Genomic DNA, 18569 nt, shown 5'->3' with positions numbered 1-18569 from the left:
TAATACCCTCCCAACTGAAAATATCCTAGATTTTTCCATTATTTGTTGCAGTACCTACAAAAACAACATCATCTCTAAGAATAAAACGGAACTGTAAAGTTTAGAATAATACACACAAGATTAGAATAGTAAGGTAGAATTTGCAGGATCAGCATGAAGTTAAACAAAAAATGTGTTAATTTGGATGTGTGCCTAGAATCTCTGTAGCACTGTTGATCCTATGAGATTTTTTTTTTATTTTATTAATTGGCATGGAATTTTCCTGATTACCTTAAAAATTAACACATTTACATTGCATTAGGGTGATATACTATTAGCTAATGTTCATCAAAGCTTCTGGCTACAGCAGTATATGTTGTAATGGCTGCTGAGTTGAATGATGTGGTTTATCCATTGAGGCTGAAATGAAGTTGGATGGCTTCTTACCCAATGTCACTTTTATCTCTTGCTAAGAGTTTTAAATTTTCAGAGAATAGATAAAAAAGCAAAACAGCTCTCAGTAATGTGGATTGGACTTCTGTATAGTTAGAAAGGAGACCAGACAGAGAGACTGGAGGGTAAGAGGAAAAAACTTCTTTACTTACCCTGTTTAGAGATGGAATGTATGAGGCCCTAAATCCATAAAGAAAGTAAACATCATACTAGGAATTACAGCTTCCAAGCAGTTAAGACAGTCTGCTCTGTTAATAGTAGCCTCATGACCCTTGACAGCTGTCAGGATCACAGTCATTTCCAAAGAGCAAAAACTGAAAAATTGTATCATAAAACTTTGATGTTGCTTGCAAGCATAAAAGAAAATAATAGAATTGTACTTACGTAACAACAGCCTAAGTAGAAATAGATTTTTTGTGGATTTTTAAAGGAGATTGTGTGAGGGATTCATTTCCTTCTGAATGTTATTCCTTCAGTTCGTGCAGTTTAAGTTTCAGGTAATGCATTTTTCTTTGCCAAGGAACTGTTCCACGGTGACCAGCAGATGACATTCACTATCTGGAAACAAGAGTATAGTGGAAAGGTTTTTAGTGTTCACTGTTCTGCGGACTCGTATGGGCATAAAAACTAGTAACTCCTTCTGATAAGACATAGGCTACTGTTGATCAGTGTTTAATATATCAACAGAAAGCATGGTCAGTGTATCAAGATTTTTTTCACTACTGGGTTTGTCAAATCTACCACTTCATTTATGAGACAATTCTGCACTCAGGAATGTGGATAAAATATGGAAACTTTGTGAGACCACCAAAGATAATATTTTTCAAAAAATTAAAACAATCAGTCGTTTAGGTGAGATTACAAGATATGTTAAAATACAGGTGATCAGCATGTAGTGGCACAGGTAACCCACGTGATTCAAAAGAACCACTGAGGACTTGGAGCTGTCTTGCATTCTAGGCTTTGAAAATTAATTGATTGCAGTGTATTTGGGTCTGACCTCAGTTCCACCACTAGCTGTTTTTTCCTGTGCTGGTCTCTTTTTCCCCTCGTTTTTTTATTCTGGACATTATTCTGGTGTCATCCTCCCGGTATTCCTCTGAGTTTTCCAGTTTTATTCCCTGAAACAGCTATCCTGTGAACAAGGAATATTTAGAGCTTTTGATTGTTAATAAGAAACTTTTCACTATGTGAAAAATGACTTTTTTCAGGAAGTGGAACTTGAACGGATTTTCAAAGTTTTCCCTATAAAAAGTGAAATAATACTTGTGACAAAAGGCCACGCCCTTGTCAAACCACTCTTCCAAAAACATTGAGGACATTATGGTTTTTTAGATATAGTAACATAAAAAAGTTTTGAATATTGAGAACTTATCTGCTTTGGATGGAATATCCTATAAACGCTGGGTCTTCTGCAGATGGCTTGTACAGAAAGTGATGGTTTCAGACTGAAATAGCCATAAGCAGCTGAAAGCAAGTTTTTGTAGGAGGTGGCCAGGCAGCCTTCATGGTCTGCTAATGATAAACATGCAGGAGCTTGACACTGTTACTGAAAGGTCTTATTTTCTAGAACTGAAACCCTGAGACTCATAATTCATTCTCTGTCTCTTCTGGGATTTGGTGAATGTGACTCATCCTGTGTGGCTGACGGGACTTGTCGTCAGAGCTGTGTATTTCTGTACTGGGTCCATCTTTTTGACAACAAGCTTGCAAACATGGGAAGCTATGCCTTTTATAGAGAGTCCTAGAAGTGGATGTTTTCACTTGGTAATGTTGAGTGTGTTTCATCACTGTGACCAGCCAGAATCTCATTTAAGTAGAAAGGACTGCCAAAAAGACTGAGAGGTATAAATTTAAATGTAACTTGAACAGAGAGGATGGGTTCAGTTTCTTTCAGGCTACTCCCATGAATAGGGGTACAAACGTTTTGCTTAAATTCTGTACTGAAATTAATTTTTTGGATCCTCCTATTTGGATTCTCAAAGTTAGGCATCTAATAAATGTGCTACTTTTAAAAAAAGTTATGAACACCAATATCTCATTTTTTGACAATGTTACAAACTGTGGATGCTTTGTAAATCAGGCTGCTTAGTTAAGTGGTTTTTTAGGCACTGATGTGTGAATATTTAGTATACAGTTACAGATGAAATACCTGCAAGTCCATTTCATTGGGGATTTGTTTAGCAGAGAAACAAAAATATCCATGAGCCTAGGAAACAACTAGGAAGATTGCAAATAACTAGAAAGAGAAATAAAGCTGAGGTAAAGCTGCTTATTCTTGGAGACAGAACTGTGTTTGCTGATGTGATTTATTATTCTTCAGTCTCATACTAATATTTATGAGAGGCAGAAGTTCAGTTTACATTCATATATAAGCAGGTCATACCTTGGCTTGTTAGCACTAGGTAATCATCAGAGTAATGATAGCAGGACTGAGCTTTGCATCTCTGGCTCTTGCTTTCGTTGTCATCACACTGGAGTATGGCATGCTTGTAAATAATAATTCACTAAAAACTGAAATAGTGCATAAGAAACACATCCAGTAGCCACGATTCAGTTGTGGGTTGGACTAGAGTTAGAGATATTTTTAAATAGCATTTCAAAAGCTTTGCTCGAAACACCTTTTTAATAAAGGGTATGATTATCTAATTTGCAAATCTGCCTCCCACAGAGTAAAGCATAATTTACTACGCAAATATTACTACAGAAAATTAGTGTACACAATAAATACAGTTTAAAATAGCAGGAAGAATAAATAATTCTCAAATTTTCTAAATAAAACAACAATTACTCCAGTAATATATATGCTTTAAAAATTGCAGATGAGAGTGACATTATTTTAATCTGTCTAATTTTGCTGACTGTACATGCTATTATAAATAATCATGAAGGATCAATAGAAAAAGTTAATAGTAATATATTATTTTTTTCTAGCAGTGTTAAATCTCCTTTTGAAATTTAATATACAATTTCTAGTTTCTTTCTGTTATAATCTGTGGTGTTTTTTTTTTTTTAACAAGCTACTTGCATATTAGGTTGTAATTTATGACTGACTAGATTGTCTAGACAAATAATTGACAATAAGACAAATCTTGTATACAAGAACTAGCAGAGAAAATGTTTTAAGCTCTAAGGAATACTGCAGATGGTACATTTTACTTTTTAAGTCACCAGGTATGTTTTATGTTAAAAATTATTAAATTAGAACTGATTTTGCAAATATGTAAAAAAATGATATAAAATGAATTGTTCTGAATACTGCCATTGTTTATCAGAATTTTCCACTGATCTTTTGGATCAAAGATAAGTGATACAGATTCCTTGGACTATCCAAGGACCTCATTACATATTCTGTCACAAAACAAAAAAACCCTTTAGGAATATGAACTATTTTTCTATGCCTTCATTTAGGAAGTTACTGCAGCAAAGATGAATACAATAAAAATTGGTGAAAATGAAGGTTCAGGATTACCATTGTCGTTATTTGTGTCCCTTGAGACATCTGGTTTTGAGCACTGATCATTTTTGGGGCATATAAGTTGTGTTCTGCTCTCAAATTAAGGATTTGTTATTATCATTAAACCACTGAAAATTTCCAGCTAGTTATAGTTTGGTTTGGTATTTATTAATAGTGCATCAGTGGGTAGTTGTTAGACACGCAGCAAAACGTTGTCTTTAAAATTTTTTATTATTTAATAGTGTATTCATAGTCTAGCAAACCAATCACTAAAATACCTGCCCACACATTTGACTTGTCCTCAAAAAAGCCTGATATTGCAAACTGATTGCTACAGACTCTCATTGCAGCTCCTAGAATGTGCAGTCACTTTCTTCGTTCCTCAGTTTTAATGAGGAGGGAAGAAAATGCTCATGGCTGTCTTGAATGTAAAGGAGAATGGAACTGATGAAGGAGGAGTGTCCTAGTTATGTTGGCTTAATCACTGTGTGAAATGATGCAGGATTTTCCATATTTTGGAATGTACGACCTGTAGGGTAGGTCTAGTAGTAAAAAATTTTGACAGGTACAAAATTGTATGAGAGACATATTCTGCCAGCAAACATCTTGCTTTAAATAACAGTAATAACAGTAGGAACGCTGTTATAGAATTGTATCATCGTTTGAGTTGGAAAGGACCTTTAACGGTCATTTAGTCTAACCCCCCTGAAGAATTTGTTTGCTTATATATGTTTGTTTATAAGCAAATAGACACAGAAAATTTTGGCATCTTTCTGAGCACAGTGTAAGGAGCATCTTTTTCTGCTTTGTTCAGACTATTGTTTGTCAGTCAGTCTTCACTGGGGAGAACTGCAGGTGAGCTGGACTGTCAGGCAGTTTCTTTCTGTGAGGCTTTCTAGAATGGAAAACTGTACTCGTGTTTACTGAGCAGAAACAACACCTTGCAACCTGCGATTTTTGAGTGCTCTCTTTCCTGCTTTGTAAAATAAGGGCTTATGATAGTACTTATGTTACGAGGATGTTTTGAAGAGAATCTAATTAGTTGTCTGTTGGCCTGATGCTAGCATGAAAAGGACTGTTGTAGTGTCTGAGGAACTACAAAAGGAAAATGGTAACGAGAATACTTACAAGTAAGTAGAGGCCTGATTCTAAAAGAGTTGGCTTAAAAATATTTCATTTCTAAGTATAATTGCATAAATAAATCAAAATCTGATGTAAATAGGGTGCTATTTGATGCTTTTTGATCTGGCTAAAACTTTAATTTAAAATACTTTTTTACACTCATTTTATCGAAATATAAATAGTGGAAGGTAATGAAAGATCTATTAGTTAATAAAGAGACTTGAATTACTGTAAAGTTAGGAGTGATGAGCAGCAAATTAATAAGCTATTAAGTGTGAGGTATTCTGAGAAAACTAACTTTTGAAAAAGAGAGAATGAAATGGTTTTGCAACTACCTTTTACAATTTAATGTACTGTACACAGTTTCAATAAATGTGCAGTTTCACAGCTTTAGCGGTAAAAATAATTCATGGTGTAAAAAAAAAAAAAAAAATTTCCAATAGACAGTAAAAGTATTCCTAAACTAAAATACGCAACTAACATGAAAAGGAAAAGAGAAGGAACATGAAAGAAGTTCTGGAGGCAAGAAAAGGTGTGTAGGAGTTGCGTATTCTATTAACAGAGGAAAAGATCCCCACATAAAGTCTAATTTTACTTTATTACTTTGTAACTTAGACATTGCTATTACAAACCTGTTTCAATTTTATTACTGATTTTTATGATAGTCTGGAAAATTAGCTTTTTGGTAGCTCAATGATTTTTTCCAGTCGTGACAAGTTTTATAAGTCTGTCTATTTTTATCCTGCTTAGAACAGAACATGGTGAAGTATACTGCCCTGCAAGGCTGAGAAGCTACTGGCTTGGCCTTGATATGCAGTGCCTTATGTTTCTGCTACAGAAAATGAATCTTGACCTGAAGACCCTCAAAGATGAGGTCTGGCTACAAACAGTAGCCTAAAGACTGAATTTGTTGCCCCCACAATCTGATCATCACGTTTAAGACACATGTTCCATATGTTAATGTCCAAGCAGAGATTTCACCACTTTGCTTGGCAGCCTTTGACAGTGTTTTCTACTCCCAGTGTGATTTTTTTTAATTTTTTTTTTTTTTTTTTCTCCCTAATATCTAATTGTATAATCTTATACTGCTGCTCCTGTTCCTTTCAAGGAGCCCCTCTGAGAAGAGTCTGGCTCTATTTTCCCTGTAATCACCACTAGATTGGTAAAGAGAACTGTAAGATCCCCCTCTCTTCTCTCTCCTCCATGCAGGCTGATTGAGCTCAGCTTCCCCAGCCGCACAGGATGAGTGCACCAGCCCTGACAATCATGGTAATCCTCAGCTGAACTTGATGCAGTTTATTGATTTTGGTCTTTTATTGAGAGGCCCCGAATGGGACCCAGTACCCCAGGTGTCAGCTTCCCAAATGCTGAGCAGAGGGGAAGAATCGCTTCCCTTTGCTTGCTGGCTAAGCCTTAACTGTTGCAGCCTCGATGTGGCTGGCTTTCATAGCCTCAAGGATATAGTAGATCTTTCAGATTCATGGAAAGTGAGAGAAAATAGAAGCATTGGGAAGTGCTATTGAGCGAATCCGTCACTAATGTGATCTCATGTTTTTGTTTCACCTAGAATGTTCCGCCCGATTTGTCCATCTGCACTTTTGTGCTGGAGCAGTCTCTGTCGGTACGGGCCCTCCAGGAAATGCTGGCTAACACAGAAGAAAAGGCAGAAGGGGTAAGTTACTGAGTATTCACTTTTTTCACCTTACAAAATACAACTTTTTTTTTTCCTACAGTCCCATAAAATGCCAGACACTGAGACTGAAAATGGTATTTGGGAAATGAAGTCCAGGAACAGTCCCATGGATGATCCAAAGTGTGTGCTGTCAGTGATCATTTGTTCCAAGGACTAACTCCAACAGCAAGAGAATGAAAAGCACATGTGGGAGAAGAGGTGGTACTAGAGTAAGCAGATCCATGCTTCTAAATGGGGACCCCACTTCTCTTAGTTTGTAAATCCTGAAACCAAGAGTAAGCAAATCCACAGGAAAAAAATAAATACAAAAAAACAGGCATAATGTCAAAAATCAAAGTCCAAACCCAAGGCTGTGCAGTGATAACTGTGTACGGCCATGTATGTGCAGTAGAGCAACAATTTTCTTGCTGTTCATTCCCACCACATGCAGGCAGGCGAAGAAACTGAAGAGACTGTAGGGGAGTGCACGTTAAAGTAGTGCTATAGGGCAGAATAGAGTGAATGGAAAAAAAATAATCAATTTTCGAATACGAATTATTGAAACTTTTTTAAAATCATAACATTAATTGGTGAATTTTCTATTGGACTGTCTTTAGCAGAGTGTTGGGACCAACTGTTAAGTGAATATTTACTCTTAATACAGAGATCACATCCAGAGAACTTGGGATAAAGAACCAAGTTCTCTGCAGAACGGTTAGAAAATGTAAGCTCAAGGATTCTGCTAGGAAGAGGACAGGCTAAAGAGAGCTTTATAGAAGTCTCAAGCGGAACATTTGCACTAGTTCTGGACTATTTTCTGCAGTAGATGTGAACAGAAAAAGACTTTTGTAGGGCACAGTGACTGATGGGACCTACATACTCCGAGCTGGAAGAACCATGTTTGATGGTAATCTGGTGTTTCCTGGAAACAGTTATTGATGTTTTCTGTGCATAACCCTGAAGGTTAGAGTTCTGGGCATTGATATCCGTGCCTAAAGAAAAGTGATGTCAGTTGTACTGATGTACCGTGCTCTGTACTCATGGGTCTTCTGAGATGTGCACGAAAAAGATACAGCAAAGTCTCTGAGTGTGGTCGTCATGTGACATTGTCTGTGTCGTTATTTTTCTTTCTAGTAAGTCTCCAGAAGCCAAGGTTAATGATAATACTAAAATGACTGAATATCTACTTGCTGCTAAATTAACAGAACTGACATTTAGTGTCTGTATGTAGTTTCTATGAAAAATATATTGAGTTTTTCTTTGCGTTTATAGTTATTTGTTGTAGGGTTGGTACTTACGTAGCCAGCTTCATATTTGTTTGAAGTAACTGTTAGAACATGTGTTTTTTGCATTTAATGACTGATGTGGTTACTTTGAGTTTTATGAGAAGAGGTAATTTTGTGCATATGTCTGAAGCACTATATCTTCCTGAAGCAGCATCAATTTTTTATTTAGTATAACAGTGTTTTCTTTCATTTAGGAGAAGAAACTATAGTGATTTATAGTAACAATCTCTCTAGAAACTGGATTCAATATGACCTCAGTTTTCAAATGGAAATAATCCTGCAAAGGGAGTTCTGTTCAGTCCTCAATTACTTATTACATTAGAAATCATTAAGACTGCTGTGTTTAAAAGTGGTCTCCTTGTGCTTCTTTGCTTTTTGTGGTGTGTAATCTCTTGAATGCTGTGTTTATATAATAGGTATTCTTATTATATAACAGGTAAGAGCAGTAACGAAACGGCTGAGTAATATGAACAAAATCTCATGCTGCCTGCAGTCAGAACAATAAACAGCTTTCCTTGTGCTTAAGAAAGAATAACTCTGTGCGCTAACTGGATTTAATTTTAATTCTCAATTAGTATGTATTAAATGTGCAAGATTACCTCTGCAATAAATACCTACCTTCTTAGTGCAAGAATCCCAAAATATGAATTTCCATACTTGATGAGATTAGCAATCCATCTATCTGAGTATAGCTACTTCTCTTTCCTGAATCAGCTAAATGCTAGTATCAGAGGCAACAGTGGAAAATCAGTGAGACTTCATAAGAAAGAATGTGTGTAGTGCTCTGTTTCTTCTAGCCCTAGGCACTGAGTAGTTACTTTGTGCTCTGAGGTTTTGTAATTTCTCTTTAAAATACTATGCTTAGCTCTGGCAGTTTATTAAAACATTGAAATTCATACCTTGATTTTATGCTCTTGGTTTAAAAAATAAAACCACAACCTATTTTGTTTGCTTAGGCAGCATTATTTACACTTTTCATTTTAAACAGGTAAATTTTTGATTTTGCTGGGGACTTGAGTACTTTATACATGTACTACTTTTATTGTTAGTTTGCCCACAGAAGAGAACCATCCTGTGTGCAGAGAAAGGGAATAGTAAGTAATCATATAAGTGAAGACTGTCATTACAAGTGTGCTCAGGATCTGGACTGTGGTCTCTTAGGCAAGCAGAATTATAGCTGCTCTGTCCTGGAAGGGCATAAAGCCTAAGTATTATTTTGTAATTATTTTGATTTGGCTTTTGAGTGCAACTTTTTATTATTAGAAGAGCAGGTGAAATATGAAAATGGAAATCCTTAGGTTTTTATAAATCATTACAGACCAGAAAAAGCCTTCAGGTAATCTGTTCTCAGCCTGGCCATTGCATTTTGCCAGTGAGTCCTTTTTGGAGCAGAGTGCCTTATTTTTCACTAAAGCTTTTGGGACTGAATGATCCTGAGAAAGCGAATCCACGGCTTTCTCGAATAATTTAGGAATGATCACCGCAAGAGGTTGTAAGTGTGTTTTGCTTCTGATTCTTTACTCTGACTGTTGGTTGTGGTGGCTTTGGCGGTGTATTTTGGGTTTGTTTTTGGGCTTTTTTGGTTGTTTGGTTTGTTGTTTTTTTTTTTTTTTTTGTTTGTTTGTTTTCTTAATTGAATCCTTATTTACTACACTCAGGAGCTCTCTGACATTTAGTACTTTCTCCTTGTGAAAGTGCTGAAATGCCATAGTCAAATCAGTTCCTGGAAATTTTCCCTAATTTTCTTCGGAAATGAAGCCTGGCCATTTATCCATTACTGTTCTTGTATTCAGTAACTTCTGAACTTTCCGGACAATATAAACAATGCTAGAAACAGGGGTAGATAGTTATGTTCTTCCAGATGTGATGGATATTGAATAGGAGAAAGGGACCTGACTTTACATGCCTATAAGGGGAAAGGAAGGCAAAGCTGGCTGTTTTACATTACCATCAACTGCTCTTGTGCTGGTGTACCTTCTGCGCTGCTGTCTTTTGCTCAGAAGAGGTGCTGCAGGTACATGGGAAGGAAGTTGCCAGGTTTCAGGTGCGAGGAAGGGATTTATAATTTTGTGGCTTCTTTCAGTTTTGGGTTTTAAACATCTCTTATGAAAAAGTTAGACAAAAAACCTGTACATGGTATGCTATTACCAGTCTCGCATTTCATAACATGGAAAATTATTTCTGTATCTTCTATTGTGACTGTCCTGCCTGTATATTCAGGGATTACCATAATTCTTATTTTCAATATGTCATGTCTTGTTGATACTGATGATTTATGAAAGATTTTACAATGACTAGTACCTTTAGATCCAGTATGCAGATTTCAGTCATGATATATAGCAGGCAAAGTAGGTGATGACGCAGATTATTACTTGGCCGAAGTCAGGGCTGTCATGTATAATCTTGAGCAAGCTTACCTACTTTAAGTCTCTATTGATGGCATACAGGTGAATTTGCCAGGTTCTACAAAATTCTCCACCAAGTTGCTTTTCTATTGTGTGACAGTTCAAGAGCTGGCAAAAAAAAAAAGGTATCTAGATTTACTTGACATGGAAAAACGTCAGGTATTTTCTGAGCCTCAGTTGCCTCAGCAAATGATTTAGACTTTTGTCTGAAAGCTTTTTGAAATCATCCTCAAGTAAACACACTGCATAAAAAAACTAGCTATTAAAATAAAAATTTGCCAAGAGGGTATGCAAATTAAAATGAAGTGTAAGGTAACCTTCATAAAGGCTATTGCTATGAACTCTTATTTGAAATATATTTCAGAGGTAGGTGGGGTTTTTTTCATATTCTTCAGTACAAATGATTTTTTTCAAATGGGAGAATTTGAGTATTCAAAACACTGCTATCTGTGTTTAGATAACAAGTGGCTAGTTTGAACCTTCATTCTATTCTAATCCATTTATTACTTCAAAGAGATCAAAAAAAAGTTTTGGGTACAGTGGCTAGGTACAGGAAATTAAATTAGCTTGGCATTTAAAGGACATTTTACTGTAAGTGAAGCACAAAGTCACGTATCTTTTATATTGCCCTGAACAAAACCCTGCTTTTCTTTTGAAACCAATAAGAGCTTGTGATTCTTTGAGCTACGCTTGCTTTGCTTGGGTTTTCTGAAATATATCCAGCAATCTCATGATATAAATAATGTACTGTTCTTTTACTTTGTGATGTCTTTTATAGTCCTCTGTGATAATTATCATAAATGAGGTCATTGAAATTTGAAGACTCCTGGTTGTGTGCTACATGCCATACCCTGGTGAAAAGACATCCATCCATCCAATCTATCTATCTATAACATATAAATACATGTGGTATGTGACTTGCTTTCACCTGTCAGCATGGTGTGCATCTTTGTGTGGATGAGAGGTGTTATATCCCACGCAGAGGATTGTTGTTAATTGCACCTTTTCATTGGAGTGATTGAGAACACTTGGTGTAAACTGTCTTTCACAGCAGCTTTAATTACTTCTGTCAGCAGTGGCAAAGCATTCTTCTCACTCTGGTCTACCAGAAGACAAGTGGGTGCCAAGCCACAATGTTATTGTTGTGTACTATCATTTTATTTTATTGCTGCGTACCATCCATCCACAGCAAAATCTCATTTCACTGGGAGAGTGTAGAGTAAGAGGCGCCTATTCTAGTGAGAGCTTCTGGAGCACCTGTTTGCTGACCTGTGCTTTGTTCTGCCAACAGGAGGGGTGTGCATGGGCTTTTTTTAGTTCAGGTATATACAGAAGAGTGTAAGACTGCCCTGGGTTGTGTGTTGGTGGGGGGTTTTTTTGTTTGGTTGGTTTTTTTCATCTCTGATTTTATCAGCAAAGTGGGTAGAAAGTTCAGTTCCTCTGCTTAGGGCCTGGGCTTCATGCTACGTGAATTCCTTGCTAGTAGAATCAGCTGCACGTTGAGTGCAACGTGCTTCTATTGGAATTTTGGTTTAATGACTCTTGCAGGACAGATGCACCAAACACTCTTATCCTGTATGGAACCACATGGATTTCTCTCAGTTGCTTCTGTGGCCTTTCATATCGAGTGTCAGTTTTTTGATTGCTTAATACAAAAAATATGCTACTGAAATAAGTAAGGATTTATTTGTGTGTCATCTGTAGCAAGAATGTGGATGTATATGTACTGACAATTTCTGTATTTTGAATGACACCATATACTAAGTACTAGAATACATCAGGATAATGTAGGGCTCTAGCATTTCTATTGATCTGATTTAAAGTGCTGATTCAGGAAATCACACTGTATTTGTTCTTTACTTCTGAATGAAAAACTTTGAGTAAACTTGAAGTCTTTTTTACTATTTGTCTTCCTAGACTTCATTACATAGGAAAAAAATTGGCTCCCATTTCCCTAAATATGCTTGAGATTTGTTTACTTTTATGCAAATTCAAATGTAGGGTTAACTCCTTTGTTAGTTTCTTGAAAATTGATCTTACTTGCCATATTGTCTACTGAACATTTCTGCGTGCAGTTTTCTGCTTTTTTTTCCCCAGTATTTGCAATGCAGATGTGCTTTTCTACCACTGTATGCTATGGAGATTTCCTGTGCTTGGAAGCTCTGTCCTGTCCTCCTGGTTGGTACTGAACAGGTGAAACGCTATGAGTTCCTGAGGAATGGTCTTACATGGGGTGAGGGGTGGAAGAAAAAAAAGACAAAGGATCTTATTTCACATTTTCTCTCTCAGTAAAGACATTTAAGCACTTAACAAGAAATGCAGCATGAAGACTTCATGCTAAATGAATGTGCCGGAGTTTCTCAGATCTGCTCTTTAACTGATTGCACTTGTGGCATTCTCACGGACATCGAGGTTCAGAGCTGGAAGTAGACTTCTGTCTGATACTTTTGGGTCTTCTGCAAACCCATCTGAAGCTGGGGACTGGTCCTGAAAGCAGAAAACTGATGTGCAAGATGATGGTTTTGGAACACTCAGGCACTGCTGCTGTGGGTTTGAATGCAGGGAGAACCAGAGCCAATTCAATTCTGCTACTGAAGTGGAATGGAAAAGCTATGCGTTTGAGGCACAGATGGTGAAGATGACCTAACCCTTCCCTGAGATTGCAGTTTTGCACAGCTCCAAAGTGGACTAGACATGAGGATTAAAACAAGAATTGTTTCAGATTCCATGTGGTCCTAGGAAAGAAATGGAGAATAGCTGGACAAAAAGCTACTGAATGAAAATGACCTGTGTGGAAGTCACTGAAACTGGCACTTTGGTGTAATGAGCTGCCATGAGGACAGCTGAGAAATATTGGCAGAGAGATTAGGATGGGGAACTCAAGGTGTGCTGTTGGGCTTTTATCTTGACGAGAAAATAAGGGTATTGTCTGTTTCTATGCTTTTCATTAGTCAATTCCAGAGGTATTATGCCCATGCCATCTATAACCTACAGTTAGTTAACATAAAGGATTGTCAACATACTGGCGCCATTCAGCAAAGATTCCTGTTTAAGTCCTGGAAGAGTTGGGTTGGTTTTTTTAGTTCCCCCTGCCCCCGCCTTTTTTTTAATGTAATTTAAGCACAGAGAAATTGGAAATGGTACAGTTAAATTTTTCTTTAGAACCACACAACTCATTTGTTGCAGTGCTTGGAAATGGTGTACTAAATGCTGTTTAGGCAAAATAAAAGATAAATAGTTTTAAACCCCCCAAATCGTCACATTCAAATGCTTTTACAGAATGCTGAAGAGTGTCACTTTTGCTACAGAATCCTGTGTGAAGCTGAGATAGTCTCTTAAACTACTCATTTTCTGAATGCTGCTACATGGTTCTCCGAAGCTATTAACACAGCAAGTTTCTAAACCAGGTCAGTCTAGCTAAGCAGTTAAAATCTGTAAGCTAAGCTGTGATTGCTAGTTGTATTTTTTCTGGGTTTGTATGTCTTCATACCTCAGGACTGATTTGTGCAGGTGTTGAGGATTGTAGCTGATGGAAGCTACACATAAAATGTAAAATAATGTTAGAAATTGGGTGCTAGGCATCTTAAACTGAACTCCTTGGTTTGTGTATACTTTGATTTTAATGGATCTGTGCTTTAGATTCTTTAAATGTATTGATATGTCATCTGAGGTATTGTGAAAATTGAATTAATATTTGCGATATTAGCATTGCAGTAGTGAACATCATAAAATTAATGGCATTTAATCATTATGTCTTTAGAAGAGTGGTTGTTTTTTTTAATCAATATTCAGGACAATGGTTGCGTACAGAGCTGCGATGAAATAATATAGTAAGTGACCACCCTCTCTTCTACATATTGAATGAGGCAGAGTTGATATTGAAAAGGTAATGGACATGTGGAAGGCTATGTTCTAAGGCAGTTACAGGAAAGCACTGAGATTTAGGTTGCAAGGTGACTTGTGACTTTTTCTCTTTTTACTGCTTGCCTTAATTTTGTTAGTTTTTTTTTTCTGGTAAAAATTAGCATAATTCTTCTGAAAATGCGAAAACTTCATACTTTAGCTTAGTAAAAAGTGTTTTGAAATATAAATTGTTCATGATTATATGTAGTTCTTGTCTGTTGCAGCTCTCGTAGTACTGGCAGTACAAAGCGCAGCTTTACATTAATGTCACAGTTGAGGCAAGGCCTGAATAGTATGATACTCAGACATTGTGAAGCCCAAGACCTTACATTAAATAAACGATAACTTTAATTTTTGCTAAGGTATATAATTGACAATGGAAATAATAATTATGCAATATTTTTAAACAGATTTTTAATAATGCTATGCAAATGTCTCATAATATATATGACAATTATCCAAATTTATATTTGTGCTATAGTGGCTTTTTGTAGGGATAGCTTTCTGCTTGGTGGATCCAAAATTTCAAAAATAGAGGGATCCTTTGTCTCATCTTAGTGGCTTATAATAGCAAGTTTAAAGAATATTTAGATGCTCTCAGTGTAGGAAATGCACAGCAGTGCTCTACAGGCTGGGAGTATGGCAGATGTTAATGATGTCTGCAGTGCTGCTATCAGGCAGCTCCACAGGACCTCAAAGCAGCTGCAGCTGGAAGATTACACAGGGGATCCTTCCTCTTGAAATGTGTTCAGTGTGCTGATGCTCCAGGAGGTACTGTACCGATACCTTCTGTGGTGATTTAAAAAAAACCAAAATGCCTAATCTTCAAATTCAGTCAAGGTTTTCTTAATGTAGTTTTGTTTCTAACTCTCCTTGTCTTGTAGGGTTCAACACCTTGGTGTGCTTTTGATGCTAATGATGCTGTATATGCATCCTTGACTTCTGTGTTCTTCAAGTTTGGATGTGAATAGTCCACCCCAAAGGGGTAAGGTTTGAGTGGCAGCAACACGGGTAGCGTTTGAAAGAAAAGAAGAGGTAGAGCTACGATTGTGAGACTGAGTAGGACTGAACAGACTGGATTCCTGTCCTGAACAGGAAAAGGGAAGAAGTTGAGTTTGGCGAGGAGCAGGGTTCATCTCTGTGTTGCTTGTGTGGTGTGTCAGAGTTGATGACAAACATGCATGGTTTCCTGATGGTTGTCACTGAACATTGCTGCCGAATAAGTCAGGATAGGTATTATAAGCGTGAGGATGCATCTGCATGTATGTAATGGCATCTCCACATGGCAATTAGAAATTTGAATCCATGGTAGCTACATCACAGTCATCTACAATATCTTAGCAAAAATTACTGTTCTGGTGGGAACGGGTGTTATTTCACAGCCAACAGCTATTTGTCTGTGGAAAAATTCTTTCTTTTGATGCCCAGCCATTCCTTAGCGACCGTGGTAGTGTTGATTCACTGAGAAGGTACGGTTTCTGGTTTTGGAAGGTCTTGCTGGAGAGCCATCAAAAGTTTTGTTTCAGTAACAATAGTAAAACAAAGCCTTCCAAGCAGGTGAGTGTATTGGTCTTGTTTAAGTACTACTGTAGTGTGAGAGTTACACTACTCCAGGTCTAATGCTAATGGGCAGATTTGTTTTTTGTTTCTCTCTTATCATAGAGAATTACCTTTTTTTAATTCACTTATGAGGATGGCAACAACTCTTGAGTTGGGGATGGGGGGAAGGAAAGTGAAAGAAATGAAGGGGTATAGGACCAAGGATGTAAGTGAGCAAAGGCGGAGAACAGGAAGCAGCTGTGTTTGCAAAGGTGAGATTCTGCTTCTGGGCTCCCGGTGCCTGATTTATAGCCTAGGCTGGGACCTGGGCGCAGAAGAGGCAATGAATGCTTGCTCTTCACAGGGGCACTGTCCCGCCTTTTTGAATGGCAGGATCATCTACCTCCGCTGAACTCACCTCAGAGCAGCAGGGTTGCAGGGCTTGGGCTGAGCTCAAAACTCAATGGGAGCTATAAACCAAGATCTTGCCTCAGAGTGCATCGGGATCACTCACCTCTCCTAAACTGGGATTTTTCATTTTGAGCATTTGAGCTGCCACTCCGCAGGCAGGGCCTCGTCCTAGTGAGGGTCAGGACAGCAGGCTGCTGGGCAGCCCCGGCTGGGAAGGGAGCTGCCGACCGCAGCAGCCCGTGCTGCCAGCCTGCTGAGCCACAGTGTGTCTCTGGGAGGGGTAGCGGGTCCCGCAGCAGCAGGCTCAATTTTGGAGTGTCTGCAGGATCTCAGCTGCAGTAAACGGTCCTGCTGAGTTCCTGCAGGCAGCCTTGGAATGAGTCCTTCCCCTTCAAAAGCATACTTGTTAAATATACATATTTATATGGTGGAAAATTGGTAGACAGCTGGCTGAATATGAGCCAGCAGTGTGTCCAGGTGGCCAAGAAAGCCAACAGCATCCTGGTCCACATCAGAAATAGCGTGGACATCAGGACTTGGGAAGTGATCGTCCCCCTGTACTCGGCACTGGTGAGGCCCCACTTCGAATACTGTGTCTAGTTCTGGGCTTCTCACTACAAGAAAAACATTGAGGTGCTGGAGTGAGCCCAGAGAAGGGTAACGAAGCTGGTGAGGAGTCTAGAGCATGAGGAGCTGCTCAGGGAGCTGGGGTTATTTAGCCTGGAGAAAAGGAGACTGAGGGGAGACCTTATCGCTCTCTACAACTACCTGAAAGGAGGTTGTAGCGAGGTGGGGGTTGGTCTCTTCTTCCGAGTAACAAGTGATAGGACAAGAGGAAATGGCCTCAAGTTGCACCAAGGGAGGTTTAGATTGGAAGTTTTATCCCCTTATGCATTGCTTTTGTAACGCCTTTGATCTTGATCCATAAATGACTTTTTGATGAACATGTGATAGTTGCTGAGCTCTGAAGATTGTCTTCCCTTTCCCTAGCAGTCTCCTCTTTCTGCCTAGGCTGCAGCCTTTTCCAATGTTTGCTGTTTAGACAGTTATTTTCCCTTTAGTCCTCCAAATAATTGTCATTCTTGCTTTGCATAAATAGATAAGACTTTGTTTTCCTTTTTCATGTGATGGTAGTAAAAGCTCACTCCTTACTTTTCTTTATGGAAACAGTGTACTTCAAAATAGGCAGAGCAAAGCAGAGAAACTTGAACAGGAGACACTCAGGCTGCTACAAGTAAATATGACTTCTATTAGACTGGGTGTTGTCATCTGCTCTAGACCTAATTCATTTGGTTTATGAAGTCTTGTATTGTATATGATTTTTGTAGTTAATGCTTATTGGTGCAGATACTGCTGATGGTGTGGACTGTGCTTGTAATTATGGCAGTACATGCAGCTTCCACTCCTGAAGCAGCCTTTGGTAGCCAACAGTCTGTTGATAAATATGCAGAACACTTACTTTTCTTGAAAGGAGTTTCTATTTAAAAAGTCTTGGGATGAGTCACAGAAGATAACGGTACATACAGAGCAGAAGGAAAGGGACAAATTTGGAAATCCTGTTTTTTCACAGTTTTTTTTAATGGTGATTATTTAATGTGGTAAATTCACATAACGTAGCATATATGTAGGTCATTTAGCAGCAGACTAGTTAACTGGGTATTTGTGCATTTTTTCTCTTTGTGAAATTCTATTTCCAGGTGGTGTGTGTTTGTTAGCTTATAAGCTGTTTACTGTGTATAGCTCCGCTTCTTCAAAAGAACTTGTGCATTTGTCCAAATTGTAATAATATAGTAACTGATAAATCCTTTGGCTGTTCCAGGGAATTTCAGGTGAGGTTTCTTTTTCTCTCTCCTCAGCTATGCGTCACTACTTTTAAATAAAGAACTTATTGGTGGGTTTGGAGATCTTCAGAGGAGCATATTAGGTAGCCAGCATTTGCCTCTGCCTAGAAGGAAGACCTTCTCTTTCTCTAATGATCCCTCAGGGTGCAAATGCTGAGTCCTTTCCCAGTTTGGTTTGAAACTGGAGTCAACAACACTTGAACTGAATATTTAGCAGATCATTTTTCCAAAGTCCTGGAACTATCTAGAGTATATAGGTGAGAGACTTTACTGTTTGCTATTTTTTAATGAATGGTGTTTAGTAGGTTTTTGAAATTCTACCATTTAAATTTCCCAGTGAAAATATGAGGGAAATTGACTTCATATTTAAATGCTTCATGCACAGTGATTTTTTTTTTTTTTCCATCCCTTTTCCTCTCCTATACTTGTAAATGCAGTGTATTGGGTAGCTTAATAAGTGCTAAAATATTTTTGGAGATTTTTATGCAGAAATCAAGGATT

General features: G+C 37.8%; 1 protein-coding gene across 7 annotated transcripts in view; it reads left to right on the top strand.

Annotated features, from left to right (window-relative positions):
* Positions 1-18569, top strand: part of RYR2 (ryanodine receptor 2) — a 424514-nt gene that overhangs the window by 126516 nt on the left and 279429 nt on the right. For all 7 annotated transcript variants that reach the window (XM_063328961.1, XM_063328960.1, XM_063328958.1 and 4 more), the window contains exon 3: positions 6579-6683. In XM_063328961.1, the coding sequence (XP_063185031.1) occupies positions 6579-6683 (105 nt within the window). The remainder of the gene's footprint in view (positions 1-6578; positions 6684-18569) is intronic.

Source organism: Chroicocephalus ridibundus, chromosome 3 (genome assembly GCF_963924245.1).
Source record: "Chroicocephalus ridibundus chromosome 3, bChrRid1.1, whole genome shotgun sequence".
Lineage (NCBI taxonomy): Eukaryota > Metazoa > Chordata > Aves > Charadriiformes > Laridae > Chroicocephalus > Chroicocephalus ridibundus.
This window is presented reverse-complemented; position numbering and strand designations above follow the sequence as displayed.